General features: G+C 39.0%; 1 protein-coding gene across 4 annotated transcripts in view; it reads right to left on the bottom strand.

Annotated features, from left to right (window-relative positions):
* Positions 1-6,101: 6,101 nt before the first annotated feature.
* The window catches only part of CNOT4 (CCR4-NOT transcription complex subunit 4), a 124,126-nt gene continuing 108,563 nt past the window's right edge, over positions 6,102-21,664 (bottom strand). For 2 of the 4 annotated variants that reach the window (XM_053608959.1, XM_053608958.1), the window contains exons 11-12: positions 8,202-8,414; positions 6,102-7,500 (exon numbers count right to left, since the gene is read on the bottom strand). In XM_053608959.1, coding sequence (XP_053464934.1) covers positions 7,199-7,500; positions 8,202-8,414 — 515 coding nt within the window. In that variant the 3' untranslated portion in view covers positions 6,102-7,198. The remainder of the gene's footprint in view (positions 7,501-8,201; positions 8,415-21,664) is intronic. The other 2 variants (XM_053608961.1, XM_053608960.1) reach the window with 1 other exon arrangement.

Consider the following 21,664-nt stretch of genomic DNA (forward strand, 5'->3'; position numbering starts at 1 on the left):
GTCCAGAAGATACTAACTTGGTAGTCCAACTGCATGGAAACACAACTCTGTATAAGCACAAAATAATCACGCGTCCTTAGAGGACTTCCCCTCCAAACTTTGACTCACCCCCTATAATGTGAGATAAATAAATGCAGTTATCCACCCCTCACACCCTTTCACCCACCACCACTTAGCTAACATAAGGGGGAAACAGATAACACCACCATTATTTTATTTATACTTTATAAATATAAACAAGAAAGCTGGCCAAGCACTTGTCACTTTGAAGCAGAAGGGGAGCGCAACAAAGTCATGGATAAATGTAAATGAGATGGGTAACAATGAGTTCTAGCTCTGCTATAAAATTCGTGGACAAAAACCTCGACATCTTTGGGCCTATTGGTCTATTGTTTTGCACATGGAATCTGATAAAAGGAAGGGAATTCGTTGTACTGAAACAACAACATAAAAAAGTATCTTTTGACTGAATGTAACATACCCAGCATTTTATTAATAGTATTTTAGTTTTGCAAATACTAAAGCTAAAAACCACAGATCATTGTTTCTCTTTAAGTACTCTGAGTTATTTACTAGAGTTTTAACATCATCTAGACCACACACCCGAAATCTGTTCGGTCTGTTAATTTCTCCGGGTCTTGTGCAGCTACTTCTTTGTGAAGGGAATCGGGAAAGGAGGTGCAGTAAGGATGCCAACCCAAACCCGCTTAACACACTGCTGCCTTCAGGGATGGGTCAAATGCAGAAGGTCGTCATTAGAATGGCCAGTTCTTACCAGAGCTGTTCTCAACAGTTGGGCCACATTTATCTTCTTTATCTAATAATATGGATTACCACCGATAGAAATAACTATTTTGTCTTCCAAGGAATTTTGAAGATTGTTTACTCACTTCCTTAAATCGATTTGTTCAGAAACAATTTTAGGCACAAATATTCAAAGGCAGCTCTTCCTGCCTATGACTGCCTGAAGGCTAAGTCTGGACTGAAGTAACAATTTCTTAATAAGCACAAAGAAGAAAATACTGATTTTCATAACAAAATAAACATTTGGGGTTTTTCTGAATTGATGACCTCTGGTCATCTTTATTTTTTATTTATTTTTTTTTTTGTAGAGACAGAGTCTCACCTTATCGCACTCGGTAGAGTGCCGTGGCATCACACAGCTCACAGCAACCTCCAAATCCTTGGGCTTCCGTGATTCTCTTGCCTCAGCCTCCCGAGCAGCTGGGACTACAGGCGCCCGCCACAACGCCCGGCTATTTTTTTTTGTTGTTGTTGTAGTTTGGCCGGGGCTGGGTTTGAACCCGCCACCCTCGGCATATGGGGCCAGCGCCCTACCCGCTGAGCCACAGGCGCCGCCCGACCTCTGGTCATCTTTAACTCAGATAAATCACTTGGGCAAAAGTAGCTACATCTGACAAGTGACATCCTTCACAATTATGTTTCAGGTATATATGTTTCTGACTTTTAAAAGTTTACATATAAGGCTGGGTGCAATGGCTCATGCCTGTAATCGTAGCACTCTGGAGGCCGAGACAGGTGGATTGCCTGAGCTCGTGAGTTTGAGACCAGCCTGAACCAGAGCGAGACCCCATCTCTAAAAATAGCTGGATGTTGTGCTGGGCACCTGTAGTCCCAGCCACTTGGGATGCTGAAGCAAGGGGATCACTTGAGCCCAAGAGTTTGAGGTTGCTGTGAGCTATGATCTCATAGCACTCTTCGGAGGGTGATAAAGTCAAACTCTGTCTCAAAAAAATAAAACAAAGTTTACATATAATACAAAGACTGGTCAATCAAATGAGGTTGGTAAATATTTAAAAAGTCAAAAAACTGGCCAGGTATAGTGGCTCACACCTGTAATCACAGCACTTTGGGAAGCTGAGGCAAGAGGACAGCTTGAGGCTAGGAGTTTGAGGCTAGCCTGAGCAACATAGTGAGTCCCTGTTTCTATCCTCCAAATTTTAAAGTAGCTGGGTATGATGGTATACATCTGTAGTCCCAGCTACTTGGGAGGCTGAGGTGCAAGCACTGCTTGAACCCAGGAGACAGAGGCGGCAGTGAACTATGATACTGCACTACACCCCAGCCTGGCTGACAAGAGTGAGACCCGGTTTCAAACAAACAAACAAAAAACCATGAGCAGTACACACTATTATCTTCAAGTCTAGGCGAACCTTACTGGAGAGTGCTAACTGCATTCAGCTGTTTTAACAGCATATTCTCTATGGAAAAGCATTGTTGACATTTACTATAACCTATTCTCAAAATATAATTCACATACAGTTAAGGGTAGGCTATTTTCTCCTCCTCTGCAATTTCCAGAATTGGTCCAATTCAGTTAAGCCTAGAAAACGACCCACATCCATCCAACTTTCAACTCCCTCCAAACTGCAATCGAAATTGCCTTTAACATTCTGCCTACAACTTAGGCAGTGTGAGCTTTACTGGAAAAGATGATGTTAAACCACTTCAAGGTAAGCAAAACATGGCAGATGCCATCTAAACCCAGGGATGGGCAATATGGTTGCTAGTACTCACAGGTCAACAGCAAATGGTAGTGTTCCCTACACCTTTTATTATTATTATTATTAAATCATAGCTGTGTACATTAATGCGATCATGGCCCTACACCTTATTGGCAGATAAACTCTGCCTAATGAGTTTACAAAATCAGAGCACAAATCTGGGCTAGGGTGGCAGCTGAAACCTACATATCTAATTTCATTTCTAAAAGTTCACTGAAATTAGAGGAAGGAAGAAGACACAGGAAGAACAAGCGAGGAAACAGCAGCAGCAAAATGTTAGAAAGCAGGTGGCTGAGTAGACTCATCTGGCTGACTTGAGAAAGTCCGACCTCAGGCTGCCAGTGGGGAGACCCATCTAATTTACATTACAAAATTCTCAAGGGCACACAAACTCACAATACCAGGTACCCCTAAATGCAGAGATAAAGTGTGTGGGGTGGGCTAAACTAAAGATTACCAAGAAAGCTGTCTTAATCTCCCTAGATTCATCCCCCAACTCTACAACACAGTGCAACTATGCTTCTCATGAAGAGACAGATAGTTGGAGACAATTTCTGGATTGGAAAGTACTGGGAACAGTGGCATTAAGTAACATACATGGTATAAGGCATATAGAGACCAGGAATGCAGTTCAGAAATCCCAGCAGCCAGACCCTGGCCCTCTGGGCCGCCACTTTAACCCTGTCTATGGAAGAGACAAAGCCCAGAGCATGAAAATGGGCTCTCGAGAAGAGAGACTACCCAGATCTTCCACTGGGTGGTGGTAAGTTGGTAAGCTCTACTCGTGTTTCCACAGTCCCAATCAAGTTTTCAGTCTTAACTCATGAGCAGATAAGCAAGAATTATCAAACATCTGAAAAGTCTCTAATATAGAAGATAAAGAAATGAAAGCAAATGAGCAGATTTAAATCAACTTGGAGAAACAGAGAAAGCACGAAGAAAACCCTAAATAATAAAGCAGAGAGGAAACTTTCTAGAAAAAAGAGCAAAACATAGAGATGAAGAATTGGTAAAAAGTAAGAAAAGCAGAAGAAAAGGCCACAAAGTCCAATATTTGAATGACAGGACTTTCCCGAAGGGAGACAGAGAAAGTGCGAGAAACCCACCAAAATAAGCCAAGAATATTTTCCAGAACTAAGGACTTGAGTTGCCAGATTTAAAAAGCCTGCTACATATGTCCACTCTGCCCAGACAGTGAATTTTTAAGGACTATTGTTGTGAAAGTTCAAAACACAGAAGATAAACTTGCTTTTCTCCAGAGGGGAAAAGCAGATTACATATAAAGGATAAGAGTGACTTTGAACTTTTCAACAGTAATACTGAAAGGAAAAAGACAATAGAGTAATGCATTTACAATTCTGAAAGAAAAATACCTGTAACTTAGCATCTGGTATCCACTAATCAACTGAGATAGAATATTATTTTCAGACATGAAAATTATTTAAGTAAGTTCCTTCCACATACCTTTCCTCCTAAAATTACTGGAGGACCTCACTCCAGCAAAATGATTAAAAAAAAAAATAGACTAGAGTATGGGATATAGGAATATAAGGGAAAAATCCAAGAGAGGAGAGAGAAGGGAAATTCAAGAATGGCCTCTGGGTACCAGACCTGAGTCCTGGGAGCTGAGACAGGCAGGGGTCCTCAAACTTCTTAAACAGGGGGCCAGTTCGCTGTCTCTCAGACCGTTGGAGGGCCGGACTATAGTTTAAAACAAAAAACTATGAACAAATTCCTATGCACACTGCACATATCTTATTTTGAAGTAAAAAACAAAACAGGAACAAATACAATCACACTGCCACATGTGGCCTGCGAGCCGTGGTTTGAGGACCCCTGGATCAGTACCAGAGTCCCACTGCTAGAACGCCAGCAGGCCACAGTCATCAGTCTGATTCAGGCTCTTTTTGTACTTATCTGGTTTTGACCAAGCCTAATGAAATCTCCTTAGTCCTCTTTTCCATGCCCTGGTAAATAACTGACCGACACGCATTTAAAACCCCACCCCTTGCCTCAAGTGTTGTGCTTTGATCTACTCCGGAGGACTAGGAGGAAGCCATGGTGGGCTTTGACACAGGGAACCGCGGGTAGACTGCTCCTTCAGACTTATTCTGTCACACAGCCAGGACTAGTTCACATGACCACTGACCTGCCCCAAACAATATGTCCCGTTTTCCGGGGCTCACTCATGACCCTGCCCTCCTATCTTTCTAGAAAGGGCTTTTATGAATTATCAGAGAAGCTAAGGCCAAACTATGAACCAGAAGACTGTTGGTCTTCTCCTAAAAGCCTTTATTTGTGACAATATTGCCCTTTAGCTAGGTTTTGGTTTATTATTCAGCTTTTAAAAACTAAACAATATATTTATTATTCAGGGATACATACACAGTTGACAAAATTCTAAAGAAAGATTAACCATTCACATCTAACCATGTGAATGGTTAGTTGTGGATGAGGAATAAAAAGAAATGTAACCAGACAGGAGCGTATGGAGGACTTTTAAGATAGTGCAAGTTCTATTTTTAACCATGGTGGTAGGTCATTATCATTCTTTAAGTCTTTCGCATGTATGATTCATTAAACAGACACACAATTACAGCACAGCTTTGTAAAGCCAAAATTTCCTTTTTTACAAAAAAAGCAACATTTTTATTGATGTACTCATCTTAGGATTCTCCCCCCTCCCCAAAAGCCTTGATTATAGTTCACTGCCACCCAAGTATCATTTGTGTGTTGCTCCATCACTCTGCAGTGCAATGTGAAGGTTTAGGAGACCAGGGTGAAAGCCAAAGACAGCCTGGACATTTTGGTTAATTTTACAAAACACTTTACTATACACCCTGTCAACATCTATTCGTGGTGACATCTGAGAATACCCTGTTAAGTTTCTCAAAAACTCTGTTAACAATTTTTTTTCAACAAACTCAAGAACAAAGTTAAGTGTAAGAAAATCAATCTGAAAGCACAGAATGTACAATTTTGGATCTACTTAATTCAGCCTACAAAGAGTCCTTTAATGGATGTGGCTGAAAATATGCCAATTCCAGCTTTGGACTTCTGAATGCCATCCAAGGCAGGCCACACAAACCACACAGATTGCTAAGACTCCGGCAGGGAATATGTGATTTCTACTCTCTACCCTCTTGTGGTCAGCAGCGTGTCTCTCTCCATCCTTGTCATACAGGATCTCCAACATGGCACCCAGAAGTGGTGCTTCCTGTGTGGCAAACTGGCTGCTCCTCCAGCCAGGTGTCCCCAAGACAACCAATATCTCATCCTATCAACAGCCCTGGCACAAGTGTTCTCAGTGGAGAAGGTCTGGCCTGCATAAAACAATAGCAGGAAGAGGCATCTTCTACTGAAAACCATTGGAAGAGGAATTCTTGAGGACAAGATGGGCTGATTTTCAAAGATGGCAGTGACTGACAACAAAAGGTGGTTTTCCTCCTCCAACTGCTTCTTCTAAACCATCCTCCCTATTGTTGAAGATGTAAAATCAAGTGGAAACACCCGATGGCGGCTTGTCACAAACTCACACACAACAAAATGGAAAAACAAAAACAAGAGCAATCCAAGTGTCATCATCAAGTTTTCTGTTTTATTTAAGATTTTAGTTTTAATTCTGAAGAAAGAGGTACATTTCCTTGTTTTTAGTTTTAGCATCAGGTTATAACCAGGTTTCTGTTTTCTTTTCTCCTGTCTTTTCAATACTGCACGAACGTCCAAAAACTACAGGATTAAGTAAAAGCTGCAGGCAAGGAGGTCAGAGATTTGCTCCTGATGGTGATCAAATGGCCCCAGAGCAGTGCTACCTCAGAGCTTCCTACTCAGGTGAATGTAAGGTAAAAGAAAAAAAGATTCCAACAGAGGAGAAAGGCTGAAGAAATCACTTATATTTCAGCTCTTACAATACGTATAGGCATTAAATCTGTGAATAATTTCCTTTAAAACATTTGAATTTACTTTAAATCTAAAGCCAAAATTTTTTTCTCCGTTAAAAAAAAAAAAAACACACATCTCTCCTCCTTATAAACTCTTTAGCAATAGGCCAGTTACTACTACAGATCAATTTGTCTTTCCATCAACTTCCAATACATTCTTTTGCATAATGACACAATCGAGTCCTCACCATCAACTAGCCAGAAGAATTAAAAATTAAATTAAAAGCATTTTCCCTGCAATAGTGATAAGCTGAACACAAGATGGATGCCAGGACCACTGCTTTCCCATGCATTTAGCAATCTCACTCCAATGAACCTGGTTTTCAAACTTCTGCAGTTGATAATGCATTTACTTGACCTTTCCTAGAGATTAATCGTCATTTTCTGCTAAGCAGATTATGTCATTATTATGCGCAACAGACAAACAGTAATTTTCTAAGTATCGAGACTGCCCTTTGATTTCTTCTTTTCCCTCTCCTTAAAAAGGCATTTTTAGAAACATTCAACAGTGTCACTCAAATGCTGGATCAAAAGAAACTTTGACAATTAAAAAAAAAAGATGGTAATGACCCTGTGATCGCATTGCATCTGGGGGTAGGGAGAAAAAAAATTGATCAGGAACTGGATTCTTCAGAACGTAAGAGATGAGAAGGGAGCTGTGGGTGGTGGGCTGAGAGGGAGAAAACAGGGTGGGACAAATCCTGCCATTTTCTAATGGTTTCTCCTCTTTGCCTAATGGCGGTCCAGTGTTGAACTCTGTAGTAAATCTGTGGGGGTTTTGCTGGGGGGTCTGAAGGCTGTCTGAAAGCCTGGGGGTGGGGAGTGGAAGCTGGAAGGATTTGAAGGAGGAGGGTAGGGATTCCAACTGGCTCTGTGCAGAGGGATCTGTGTGCTGAAGGGGGCGCTGTGGTGGGTTTGTGATGGAGCAGCACTGGGGCCGTCCATCTCTGTGAGGGCCTGAAGGGATTTTAGCCAGTGTGGAGGATTGTCATCTTGAAGAGAGTCTAAACTGTTTCCTGAAGATGCTGGAATACCTAAGGAGAGAAGAGAAAACAAGAGGGAAAATGATGAGTTTGTGCAGAAAGAATAAGAAGGTCGCCAAATAAATGTTAAAAACAAGTGATTAGTTTATCCAAAAAGAAACACAGAAAAAAAATCACAATTTTAAATCTCTTCCAAATAAGACCTTTCAAACCTTATGTTCCTTTTATTTCCCCCACCCCACAATGACCAAGCCTTATTGTCACACAAACCCAAGCCTCCTCTTCAACTAGAGACTTAGTCCCCCACGTCACACAAGCAAAGCTGTGAAAAACGACTCCCAAGAATTGTAGGATGGTTATTTCCCAATTGTGCTTCTCTTTCCTTCTCTAACAGGGATACATAAACAAGATAGCCTTATAATAGAGAGCTTTATAAAAGAAAGTGGAGTATATTCCTTTTTAGAAGGATAAGTCAGATCCTTTTTTACTTCAAGGCCTACAAAATACACACGTTGCCAGATGGTAACACCGACTTAGACCAAAAGAAGCAACCTAGGCACCAAATGCTGTATTATACAACTAGGCCAACAGGTTAACCAAGACTGCATGACCCTTGAGAGCAAAATGAGCCACCCCACACATGTGGCTTTGTGAAAAGAAACCTATGTTGAAGAGATCTCTGCTGTTATTTAATCTGTACTAAACACCAAAATGATGGCAGTCAGTGGAGCTGAAGGGAGTGAGAAAGTTACCTGTGATGATGGCTGGGTCTGTCCAGCTGCCAGGGCTGTCCCAACTCAGGCTGTCGGTGGTGGCAGTGTTGGACGTTGGTGCACTGTGGTTGGCGTTGGAGGGGGAAGAAGAATTGGGCAGTCCACCAAAGTTGATGTTAATGTTGGGTAGAAGTGCCCTTAGCCCGTCCTGCCATTCCTTCATATTTAAACTCTCTACAGAACTGCTGTTGTCTGGGAGATTTACCAACAAAAAAATGAAAGATAAAAAAAAATAAAAAGCTGACGTTAGAAACATATGTTGTTCTTTAGTGGTTAAGTGGGAGAAGAATTATTCTTTCTTTATTGAGCATTTAAAATGGGTTTTCCAAGCAAGCTAAATTTGGTTAGGATTTTGCTCGCGAGCTCAGAGCCCCTGAAATAAGTGAGGGAAAACTTGCTCAAGGATCAGGGAGGGAGCTTTTTGTCTCTCTATAGCCTCTTCACCGTTATGTGCTTATAAATCAATAATCCAGTTTCAAGACTCAATGCTCCAGAGCACAATTGAGTTTCAGCTACATTATGAAGTTTCAGTTAGTGAGGCATTTAGCCAGCTGAGCTGATTTACGCTATAAAAAAAGCAAGTCTGCAAAGTTCACTATGGGAGCTTATTTCTGAGCCCATTAAATGGAAGAAAAGTCATTTTATGAAGAATAAACATAAGCTGGCAGAAAAAGAAAAATAATTAAGTTCTTCCTGATTATAAAACTGGTAATGCATTTCAGAGGAGAAAGGCAGTAATGAATAGGCTTTTGAATTTGAAGAGAGTAATTTTCTGCTAGTCACAAAGGCCAAAGAGGTAGGGGCTAAGACACCTCTTGGATGGAATAATTTCCAACACAGCCTGCCTGCTCTGCTCCAACAGAGCTACCAATCACTCGGGACCTGAATCCTGCAGTTCTCTGGGTCTATTTATGAATAGCATAAAAAATGATTAGAAATTGTGGCCGGGCGTGGTGGCTCATGCGTATAATCCTAGCACTCTGGGAGGCTGAGGCAAGTGGATCACTTGAGCTCAGGAGTTCAAGACCAGCCTGAGCAAGAGGGAGACCCCATTTCTAAGGAAAAAAAACAAACAAACAAAAAAAAAAAACAGGCATTGTGGTGGACACCTGTGGTCCCTGCTACTCAGGAGGTGGAGGCAAGAGGATCACCGGTGCCCAAGAGTTTGAGGTAGCTGTGAGCTATGACCCTACAGCACTCTACCAAGGGCAACAGTGAGATTTTTATCTCAAAAGAAAAAGGGACATGTGAAAAGGCTTTATAGAAATTTGGACTAAGCTAACTTCATCTCCTACCATCCAGAATCCATAGAGTATAACTACTTTGGGGGTAGACGGTAAATAAAGCCTAACAACTATTTAGAAAACCGTTTTATTGAAAACAGGAGTGAAAATCAAATTACCAACTGGAGTTTTTGAAAAAAGCATAGAGAAATATTTATGGAACTACAGAGTCGACTGGCAAAAAATACTGAGGAGGAGGATGCTGATGTTCTATCAGGCACAGTCTATGCTATTTGGTGAATTCAGAATTTCCTTTTTAGAATTCTGTTTTGCATCGATCACTGACCTATGCCAAGTTTCAGCAAGTGAAATATTTAACTCCACTGGCCTTATTTAGAAAAAGACAAAAACCTACAACCAAACCCAACAAAGGTCACCTATGAACTTACTGAGGTGATGAAAAAGAACTCTATGCTATGCAAACAAGACAACTGACAATAAAGTCTTCAAACCCACTTTCATTTCACAACTGATGCGATTTGCTAAACTTCATCCTTCGTGTATTTGCATGTTACTTTACATTTACACTGCGTTGTACATTTGATAAAGCACTTTCATAGTCAATTACTATTTTATGTGTTCCTTACAACAACCCTCCCATGAGGTAGAAGAGGAATAATCTGCCCTTAATAAAGGAACACACTCAAGAATACTTTGCCCAAGTTCACAGAACTTGTTGAGAATCTGAACCCAGATTTTGAGATTAAAAATTAAAAAAAAAATAAAAAAGAATACCAAGAGCTCTCTCTTGATCTACTTTGTATAGACTATTAGTTGATTCCTTTAGTGGATCACATCTTGGAGGGAAAACCTAGGGGGTGCCCATAAGACCCATGATTAGAACTAGGAGGCAAAAGAGAAACACAGAAGCATTAAAGTATGTCCATTGGCTACAATTAGCAGAGAAATGCTGTGTCTAAAAGAACAAACTGGACTTTGCAGCTGGGAAAAAAAAATTCTAATTAAGTATACAATCAACGCTTCCCTGTGGCTCCCCAACTGCACGAGGCACACACAAGATCACAAATTAGAGTCCAACAACACTCTCAGTCACGGGAAGGTTTGGTGGCTTTGGGACATTCTAGCCTTTCAACAGTCAAAGTGAATAACTTAAAAGTGTTTTCAATTAGCCAAAAACTGAACTCTAAACAAGGAGAACTTCCTAGGAAATAAAATCTCCCTGACAAGAAAAGATGATATATAACTGCACGGACAAATTGTGAGGAAGAAAGACAAATGCTCTTGAAGTGGGTGGCCACAGTCACTCAGGAAGTCTATGCGGATGATGGGCCTCGCTCTTCTACTGAACAGGGAGAAAGAGTGCCCCGTAACTCACTCAGACTTTTGCTTTACATTTAGTGAGAAAGGAAACTGAGGAATACTTAATCTTGCATTAACAGAATAACGCTCACATTTATATGATTTATTTGAAAATCAGTAGTATTACAATAAAGTTAAAAGACAAAAAGAAGGGGACTATCTGTACTTCCCATTAAATTTTGCTGAGCCTAAAATGATTCTTAAAAAATAAAGTCTATTTTTTTTAAAGGTATTTGTTCTTTTGACTATGACTAATAGAATCAAGCAAGAGTATGTAATCAAAGAAATTCACATATGGCACATGCTATAGAAACAAGAAATTTAGGTTCTCCTACGTGGGCTGTGATTATAAGGTAACTTGGGAAACAACTTAGCTAGTTTATAACAAAATCTTGACAGCCCTGACCTCTTGCAAACAGTCTTGTGCCTGACATTTTGGGAGCCTAGTTGTCTGAGTGTGTGTACAGTGAAGCTGCAGGTGTTATAGGGAAGTAAAGTGACACCTTTCCCTCTTGGAATGGGACCTTGTTCTATGTAGGAGAAAAGAAGAAACGTTTATTTCACCGTTTTCTCTACTACTGCTATACCAAGTGTTAGCACAGAGAAAAGGTAAAAGAAAGGAAATCTGCTAAACCACAGCCCCATAAAATAGCTCGTGTCAGTCTAGGTGCACTTCAAGTCACCTCCTTTCCCTCCCTCTCCTCCGGCTTGCCTTTGAGGACTTCTGGCAATTCCATTACTGGAAATACACACTACAGAGTTTATCAACCTTGGCACAACCGACATCTTGGACTCTATCACTCTCTGTTGTGGAATGCTGACCTATGCATCATGCGGTATTTAGCATCATGACTGCCCTCTCCTCATGAGAGGCCAGCAGCACCAATCCTCCCCACCTCAGCTGTGACAGGCCAAACTGTCCTTAGGCACTGTAAACATCTCCTGGGAGAGCAAACTGCCCCAGTTGAGAACCATAGACACACAAAGTTGATCTCTTTGTTTCTAAAGGTCTAAATAATATTCCCACTTGAATATACATCTCCTTTTCAGATACCAGGACCTTGACCAGTGGCTCAGCCTGATGCGAGTTCCTTTTATTTCTACAGGATTTCACACTGGAGTACAGTTTGACATGTCTAAGTCAGTGGATCTAATGGAGAAGACAATGGGCTGAATGTTGCAGATGGGTTGCATAAGGCAGCTCCACAAATGGCTATCAGTATGACCATAGGTGTGACATACTAAGTCCTCTAGTGTCCCAGGACCCTGACTTCATAAGTAGGAAAGACACTGTCCTACTCTCTTATAAAACAAGAGAAGGAAAAGCTATTCAGAGCACATTACATGCCTAACAACAAATGCTCCTTTAATGGTCAATACTGAAAAGATAGTAAACTTTCTAAAAAGCCAAGGCAGGGGATTTCTTACTTGCCAGGAGCTGGCACTATACACAACAGTCTCCTAGGAACTCAGGGTAACAATCATCATTGTCACAGAGGTACTGTGTGGTCAGTTTAACCAAGAAGCCTTCTTATCACTGAAAGATTGCAAAGCCAAGGAAGATGAGAGAAAGTAAACTTTCCACAAGAAAGATTAGAAAGGACCAAAGTGCAATGAGAATCAAGTTACTGAACATATTTATATCGAAAATGACACTAATTTTATTTTTAAAGTTTTTAGTTATAATAGTATAATGCACTGGGGGAGGAGTGTTTATTTTTATTTTTTAATTTAATTTTTTTATTTTTTTTTGCAGTTTTTGGCCAGGGCTGAGTTATGAACCCACCACTTTTGGCATATGGAGCCAGCACCCTACTCCTTGAGCCACAGGCACCACCTGGAGTGTTTATTTTTAAAGAATTTCTAATATACTTAAATGTTTTCTGATATTATTAATTTTACTTTATACTATGTAAGTATGTATAACAAAACACTATTTTTAGTTCTAAACAATTTGAGGGCAAGGGGGGACAAGTTGTTTGCAGTAGTTTTATTTTGCACAGTAGAACTCAAACACATACAATTTAAAGTACTTTCAAGATGCCATAACCACATTCTCATACCATTTTAGAAGTATCAGTACATTCAGAAAATCTTTTACTAAAGAAATTATGGTTATAATCCTGCCAGTTTGTTGGTAGCTTAACACCCAACCCATAACAAAGCCATCATCACACACCACGCGAGTTTGCAATCTAGTTTTTAGCAACAACAGTAAAACATAAAATGCACGTGTTCAGGTCGCCAAGCTAGAAGCCAGTTTACAGAGTGTCTGCAGTGTGTAAAGAATATCAATACTTGTTTTTTTTTTTTTTATTGAGATGGAGCCTCAAGCTATTGTCCTGGGCAGAGTGCCATGGAATCACAGCTCACAGCAACCTCCAACTCCTGGGCTTAAGCGATTCTCTTGCCTTAGCCTCCCAGTAGCTGGGACTATAGGTGCCCGCCACAACACCCAACTATTTTTTGGTTGTAGTTGTCATTGTTGTCTGGCAGGCCCAGAACGGATTCGAACCCGCCAGCTCTGGTGTATGTGGCTGGCACCTTAGCCACTTGAGCTATAGATGCCGAGCCAGAACATTAGCACTTCAACCTCTATCCTTAAGGAGCTTTGAAGTCTAGATGCTGAGACAATGAAAATACGTGAAGAGTTCAACTACAATCTGAAAGAGCAACAGAAGAAATGCCCAGGACTGTATAAGATTTTAAAGATGTTATAAAAGTTCAGGAGGAAGAGAGGCCAGTTAGGAACACGTGTGGCAATGTGCTGGTAGGTGAAGATCAGCAGCATTTGCAGAGTTGGTATTTAATGTAGCTCCCCCACCCCCATCCCCCCAAATCTGAACATCTTTCAACAGTTGCAACTATCTTTGGTATTTCTACATAAGACTGGACTTACTAGGAGTATAAAGAAAGGCATTAATAAGTAATGACTGTGCTACAGGATAAAATGAGGCTGTGTCCGGATAGCAGCCCTTTCACAGAATATCACAAAACAGGAAAAGACAGATGGCTCAGGCAAGCGCACACACCTATCATTATAGTTTCAGGTGGCTTTCTTTCCTTTCCGTTCAGATCAACTGGAATATGTTAACTATTATGAAACGTAAAACTATCAACAGCAAAATACGGGCAAACCTGTACAGTAAGTTGTCACTGGCAACAAACCAATGCGTTTTTCCAATTTGCATAAAGTCTTACCCTGAAAGAACGAAGTTGAGGGACAGGGCAGTAGACCAATACATCCCTCCCATTCTGATTCCATCTTTTCCACTTACTAGGGTACCACAGAAGATTTCATTTGAAAAATAAGATCTGATACTAACAGGGTAAAGACATAGAAGACCTCTGTATGATGATAACATGGTGAGTTAAAACACAAACCCTAAAACAAGACTATTCCAGGCACTAGTCTCCACTAATAAGCGTCTGTACTACCGTATCAGGATACTGCACCTTCACGGCATTCTTGCATCTACCTTCTTTTTACTACCCCCTCCTCGAGGTCTTTTCTATTAAAACAATAAACACACAGGTTTATGAATTGAATTAGCTTGATGCAACTAAATTTACAAATCTATTAGTTTCTCTAGTTTTCACGTTTGGGTAGGGGCAGCTAGCTCTCATATTGGCCCTGACTCTTCCATTTTAGGTAGCAGCACCTGGGGCCAGAGACCTCATATTTCAAGCAGTCAGACATACCCCAACCAGCAAGCAGTTCTTGAGAGATGTAGTCACAAAATATTCCCATGAGTTTATTCTGCACTTCGGTTTTTAAGCCATTATCGAATGGTCACTCCCAAAAGCCTCATCTCCAACCTGATAGTTTTCCTGAAGAGCTGTGAGCTTTCCTGTCTTCACTGTTGTCCTTCATAGTCCAACATCAGAGGCCCCAAAGGTTATGTTACTTACACTAAATCTTTCTTGGTGCGAGTGTTTGTACATCAGAAACCTACCTAGTTCCTATTATGGTTACTCCTTACCAGTTAACTTTCAAATCTGCATGCCTTTTTAGAAGGACCTGTCTTAGCCACTGTACCCCTAAACACCCCCAATGCTCCTGTTATATATTATCTTTTACAAGTTTGGTGATAGAGTGTATCTCCATCAGTATTTGATTTCATGCAAGCCTAAACTTCCTCAAATCTCAACAACGAATCTCAAAGTGACTCAAATACAAATGAATTATGCAAAAACACACTTTAGAATAAAATTAGTCATACTGGAACTTAAAGCCTTCATGATATAGGCGTGCTGTACTTCAGAGAAGTCACAAAAATCATTCCAATTTATTAACTAAACTATGCAGGGAAAATGACTTCTTTGCAAATGAATTGTTACAGATAGCTATCATAAAATCAGTTTATGGAAAAGTTATTCTACTTAAACAGAGTTTATACTCAAATTTCTAGGATTATGTTTATTATAAAGCAAGATAGACCAGTACTGCAGAGCAGATTGCTGGGGTATAAACAAAATCTTAAGGGTTTAACAGATGTGAAAATAGAATTTAGATTAAGTAAAAAAGAAAATTAAGAATTAAAAAAAAAAAAGAGTTCTGAGAAAAAAACAGAACTTGAACAAAGTAATAGCAAAAAATGGTCAAAATCTGTTCACACTACAAGGAAGACGAATGATGACATTTATGTTAGAAAAATCTAGACCATATAAGTATGACTGATGCTTTCTGGACTTTTATTTCCTTCTTCCATTCTCCTGTCTAGAATGCTTTTTCATTCACTTCAGTTAATTTTTACACAATCTTCCCAAAGTCCAAGTCTTCTCTCTTCTACCTAGGTCATTCTAGACCATAGCACTGATTGACTGACCCACACACATTTGGCAGCACACTGTGCTGTGCCAACCACGGAAGTTACTGTCTACCAACCTACAGGCACTCACATCTCAGCTCCCAAAACTCTGACAGGCCTGCATGGTGACGTCTTGTACATTCTTCAGCATATAGCTCAATGCTTCAAGATATCTGCAGATTCAAAGGTCTGCCTTTAGAAGAGCTGGATGGTGACTTTCCCTAACAAATCCAATTAATTCTTATCTGTATAATGCTATGAACAAACGGTTCTTTCCAAAAAGATGTAAATCTTTCAGAAAGCAGGAGGAATAACTTTTGGGGTACAAAAGCTTCTCTACATGTAAACTGAAGGAAATACACACCACTAACAGTGCCTCAGATGCTAAAACACAAGCCAATATACTTTTAAAAAGTCAAATGCATCAAAATTGTTTAAGTAAGGAATACATCTTAAAAAATATTCTAATATTATGTGTACAGTATGGCAAACAGGTCTATAAGATACATTCTATTCATTTATCTAGTCTACACCCTATTCATTCACCCACTTATGCACTTTATGTACACAATTACTTTAGTACCAACAATCTGATGAGGTTAAACTGTAGCTTCGCTTTATAAGCAGGCTGAGTAGATGCTAGTAGTTTAAAGACTTTACCTAAGTTTATAAAGCTCAAAAGTACTGAAGTCAGTAATCAAAACCAGTCTGACTCTGAAGCATTTGTTCTTGCCATGAAGCATATTACCAGCCAGTCCTTGTCCTGGCAGGACTCATGAACTAATTGAAAGGGAGGGCAGACATGTCTAATAAACTATAACATTCTACTGTGAACAAAGTCCTATGCGGGATAACAAAGTGAATAATCCTGCTAATCTGCAAGTAGGATAAATGATGACGAAGAAAGCATCAGAGGAAGAGAAGCTGGTATGGAAGAGGGAAAGGGCATTCCGGGCAGAACAGATGGAAGCGCAGGCAGCAAACTAGAAAATCTAGTAGGAACATGTCAAAATAGGAGTGGATGTGTTTTACACAATGGGTATTATTCTCTTCTAGAATGTTCCTGTAAGGATCTGTAAATCTCTTTTAGAGGGTAATCAGGTCAGTTGATGAGAAGAGGAAGACATCTAAATGATCCTTTAAGAAAAGTCTAAGGAAGTAGAATCTAAGGAAAAAACAGATGCTTATGGAACGACGTCTATGTGTAAAGCTATATCAAAAAATGAAGAAAAGTCAACTGAAAATTTAATACAAAGGATACTCACATTCTCAGAAGCATAAAAGATTAAATCAGATGGGACTTAAAGCAGAATATGTATGTAAGCAATGGTGCTAAAAGAAGGCAAGGGACAAAAAAACCCTCTAAGACATCTGCAAAAGCTCAAAGCGGCAGCTTGGAAGGAAGCATTGAAGTGAGCACAAAACTGAGCATGGACCATGAATGAAGCCCCATGAGAAGATCCAACGATGGTCAAAAGCGCTTGTAATAAGGAGAGAATATACATATCATCAGAATATTTATCATATTTTCCCCAAATTATAAAATTGCCAAGACATGGAGGGTGGCAACCATCCTGCTGTCTTTGAGGTCTAAATCTGCTAGAAGAAAATAAATCTGAAAAAATACTGTTTGCTGACCACGCTGTTTCCAAAATGGAAACAAGGAGGGAAACTGTTCTTATGGATTTACTTCTGACTAACAAAACTGTTGGGTATTGAAAAAATAATAACAGAAACCCTAGGAGTATGTGATATCATTTTAGGCTTTACAGAAGCAAGGAATTAAAATAACTGTACTTGAGTTCTTGGATGGTAGGCAACCTGGCTATTTTTGCACTTACACAGTGTACTGCAATTAGCTATTTGCATGTTTTTTTTTTTTGACTAGACTGAGCTCCTTCAGGAAAAGGGCCTTGATTTAATCATTTCTACATGGTGAGGAGACCCGAACCTGAAGGGTCAGCCCTGAACAACAGCCCTGAACATTTGTTTCCACGTTTTTTTAGAAAACAACTTTCCCAAAAAGGTCAGAAAAAGATGGGAAGGGGTGGTCGCATGGTTACAGAGAGCAGTGATTCACAGGCCATAGAAGATGCTAAAACATGACATTCAGACTACACAATAATAATTAATTCTAGTAATGAAAAGAAAGTAAGAAAGAAATCAAAAGAAGCCAACTGCTATACAAGGATAATCTGATGACATCAGATTAGAAAAGAAAGCTTAGAAAATGGTATAAAACCCACTTGTATATAAAAGTATCATTATTCTTATGGATTAAAATCAGAATCCATAATGATCTGAGGAATGTGAAAAATGCTTAAGGCAAGAAAAAACTGTTTGGAATAAGGAAAAAATTAGGAAAGGCCACCTGTCAGCTTAATGGCATGATACTAAGCCATGAGAAAAGTCAGAGCAGTGTAGTTCTGTGCTCATTTTGCTTCCTTCCATCGTTAGGCAAGAGCATGGTCTTCAAACCACAAGGACAGATTAAACAATGTGGACAAGGAAACTAAATCAGGAGAGACGCAAAGACACTAAAAAAGCTTCTACTCAATTCAAATGAATTTAAATCTCTAGGTACAAAATAAATTGTATCCCAGCATATTAATCCTCACAGGTTAGACCACAAAACCATTGTTAAGAGAAGTGCCAGAAATGGAAGATTCTAGAAGCTATATGCTTAGAATTTGTTCTTGGGAAAATTCTGAAACTGATTAGGGGGTTGATGATTTCTTTAGAAAAGAATATGCTAGGTTTATCAACCACTGTTCTCTCAGCTTGTGTTTGGGGGCATTTTTTCATGGGAAATAATATGTAACATTTTAGTTAGACCCTCAGCAACCTTCCAACTGAAATATCCATACAGTTAAACTTGCATTTTGAAATTAAACAAGTGGACATAAAGGCAGCTTCTGTTGACAGTTGTTTTTCACTGGAAGTGTTTTTTTTTTCTCTGTATACCGTGGTCCACTTCCTTTCTTCTTCTGCTGCTCAAAGTCACAGACTTTTCAATCAGTTCCATTCCCATTCTACTGACACATCAGTCCCCCCAAAATAATAAAGTTATCAATGAGAGCCAAAGCAGATTTTGACAGAAAACTAATTGTGTTAATTTATTCTTTGAATTGACTTCCTAAGATGTCAGAAGTGTGTGGTTTTGTTGTATGGCCTAGAGTGCATTGGTGTGATAATAGTTCCTGCAACCTCAACCTCCTGAGCACAACTGATGCTCCTGCCTCAGCCTCCTGAGTAGCGGTGACCACAAGTGCACACTACCATACCCAGCCTAGTTTTTCATTTTTTGTGGAGATAGCTTAGTTTTTCATTTTTTGTAGATAACAGTCTCACCATTGCCCGGTTGGTCTTGAACCTGGTCTAAAGCAATCCTCCCACCTCAGTCTCCCAAAGTGCTAGGATTACAGGTGTGAGCCAATGCCCAGCCCCAGAACTATAGCATATCTTGAATTCACCAGTTTCCGGTAAATTCTCCGAGGTTCCCTTTGGGATAAGATAGTCAAGTATGAATAACAGCAGTGTTTAGATGAATTTACACAGAACTTAAGATACTGAGTTAGCCTAAAAGTCTGTGATACTCTTTGACTTATATTTGACTCCATGCTTTTCATTATACTTAACAAAATCCAAAAAGTTCATTTAAGTGTGTGACTGGGAAGCCAAATCTATATATGACAAACTCAATAATTGACACCAAAATTATTCTTAAATTAAAATTCATAAATTCTTGATAACAAATGTTATCAACAGTGTCATTAATAACATTTATCTCTTGCTTTATAACCACACAGTTCTTTCATAAGACAAACTTATAATTGGACATATACAAACAGAATATAGTCTAACCACACCAAATCCAAACACCTAAGTTTGACAGATACACATTTGCATTTTTTTTTAATGCATTAAGACAGTGAAGAATGGAAGAACTCTAGCTAATTGTATGGAAAAAGGTTTAGTGGCTTTACTTAACAGGTTTATCTGGGTAATGGAACTTTTAAAAAAAGTAACACTAAGACCACGTACATCCATGTGCAATGTCTAAATTAGCAACTATAACCTTAAGCAAATCACAAATGATAACCATTATGAGCCTGTTTTCTCATTTGTAAATGAGGATAACACTTACCCTATAAGGCATTTTTATAAAAGGGCTTTGTAAATATAAAGGAAAATGCAAGTATTAGTAATAAAAAGTTGTAATAAAAAAGTAGATCTACTGTCTGATCACGTGAATTATCCAATTGTGAATTTCATATTTTAAGAAAGGCAATGTCAAGTCAAAATATGTATAGAGAACTAAACTATAAGAGAAATGAAAATCATGTTAAGTGTGGGATGGTTGAAAGACCTTAGGATGTTCGATGTACATCTAAAAGTTACTAGACAAGTTGTATCTGCTTTCATGTATTTAACAGAAAGCAGTCAAGAAGTACAAATGGGAAAAACATTTCTAACTATTATAAGCTGAAAAACAACATTCTAACCATTACAAGTTGCCCTAAAGAACTCTCTACCTAGACAACTTTTAAGTTCCTGAAACTTAGTAGCAGTACACACAGAATTCTTTAAAAGCAAGTATTTTATAGACTTTCTAAACTATGTGTGTTTCATGGAAGATTTACCAATATTTTATAGAGATTTGTATCACAAATGAGGAATTTGTGATGGTAAGAAAAGTATTATTAGGTGACATTTTAAAAAGGGGCTAGTTTGGAAAAACAAGAGCCAAGAGCTAATGATTTCTGAGCTCAGAGGTTAAAAAAAAAGACACAACCCCCCAAAATAACCATGCAGTAGGATTCTAACAATGAACACCATAAAGGGAACCAAGTTCCTGATTAAATGCTTCAAAAAATCCAGATGTAACACAAAGCAGATTCATGCTTTGCAAGCCTGCAGAAGTAGAATCACTCTCTCAACCATCAATTTTCACTCAACATTTATTGAATATCTATAATTTTCTCCAGAGCTTGATGTTATAACATTTTCTAGCAGCCTCCTAAAAGCCACGCTATTCTGCCTCTTTGTTTGTTTAGGGGCTAGTGAAGTCTGCTTGTTTCTTTATTTCCTCAGTGGATCCCTGGAGGTTGGCCATTCCAAATGAAGTGATAGCTTTTTGTTGTGTAGTGCCAATAAAATAATTTTATCAGGATAGGAGGTTCCACTTTAGGCTTGCATTCAGATCAAAGTATGTTGCTGCCTATGTGGCAAGTCCCCTTATGGTTACAAAAAATTCCTAAGACTTCTGGTGTTCATAATTTTCCAAATTAAAAGATTCCCCAATTATCTGGAAGTTATGTAAAAGAACAAACCAAGTTCTTTATTTCACTTGATTATAAAGCCCACTTTTTTTTTTTATTAGTACTGATATTTATTAGTTAGGTAAATGTTTAAAACTTCAAGAACTACAATAATATTCTTAGTAGAAATTGTGTTTCTTTGTATATAATAACCAATAATATTGGGTAGAAAATCTCAGTGACACGTTAACATGACTCCTAAAAATTACAAAAGTTGCAAGTAAGGATATGTAATGGGGGCTCTGCGCCCATAGCTCAGTGAGTAGGGCACTAGCCATGTACACTGAGGCTATACAGCCCACTTTTATTTCAATAGAGATTAGTCAGTATCAGCCCTTTCTAAAAGATAGCTCCTACCAGTACAGAATTATCTTAAGTGTTTAACTCAAAGTAACAAAAATCTCAAATAAGACAACTAAAATTATCTATTTTTCTGAAATATAATTAACAAATCCCTCATGACCCAGTTATGAGCTTCATTTGTTAGTTATTAAACAGATGACTTACTTTATTTAACTTCAGAAAATGATACAACTTTCTTATCATTTTATACTAAAACTAAATGAAACACATACGGGTATAATCATGGTGTTAGACATTTCCAACACCAAAGACCAAGTACATATCTTTAGGAGTTCTTTCTTTTTCTTTTTTTTAAGAGACAGAGTCTCACTTTGTTGCCCCTCAGTAGAAGGCTGTGGCGTCAC

Source organism: Nycticebus coucang, chromosome 11 (genome assembly GCF_027406575.1).
Source record: "Nycticebus coucang isolate mNycCou1 chromosome 11, mNycCou1.pri, whole genome shotgun sequence".
Classification (NCBI taxonomy): domain Eukaryota; kingdom Metazoa; phylum Chordata; class Mammalia; order Primates; family Lorisidae; genus Nycticebus; species Nycticebus coucang.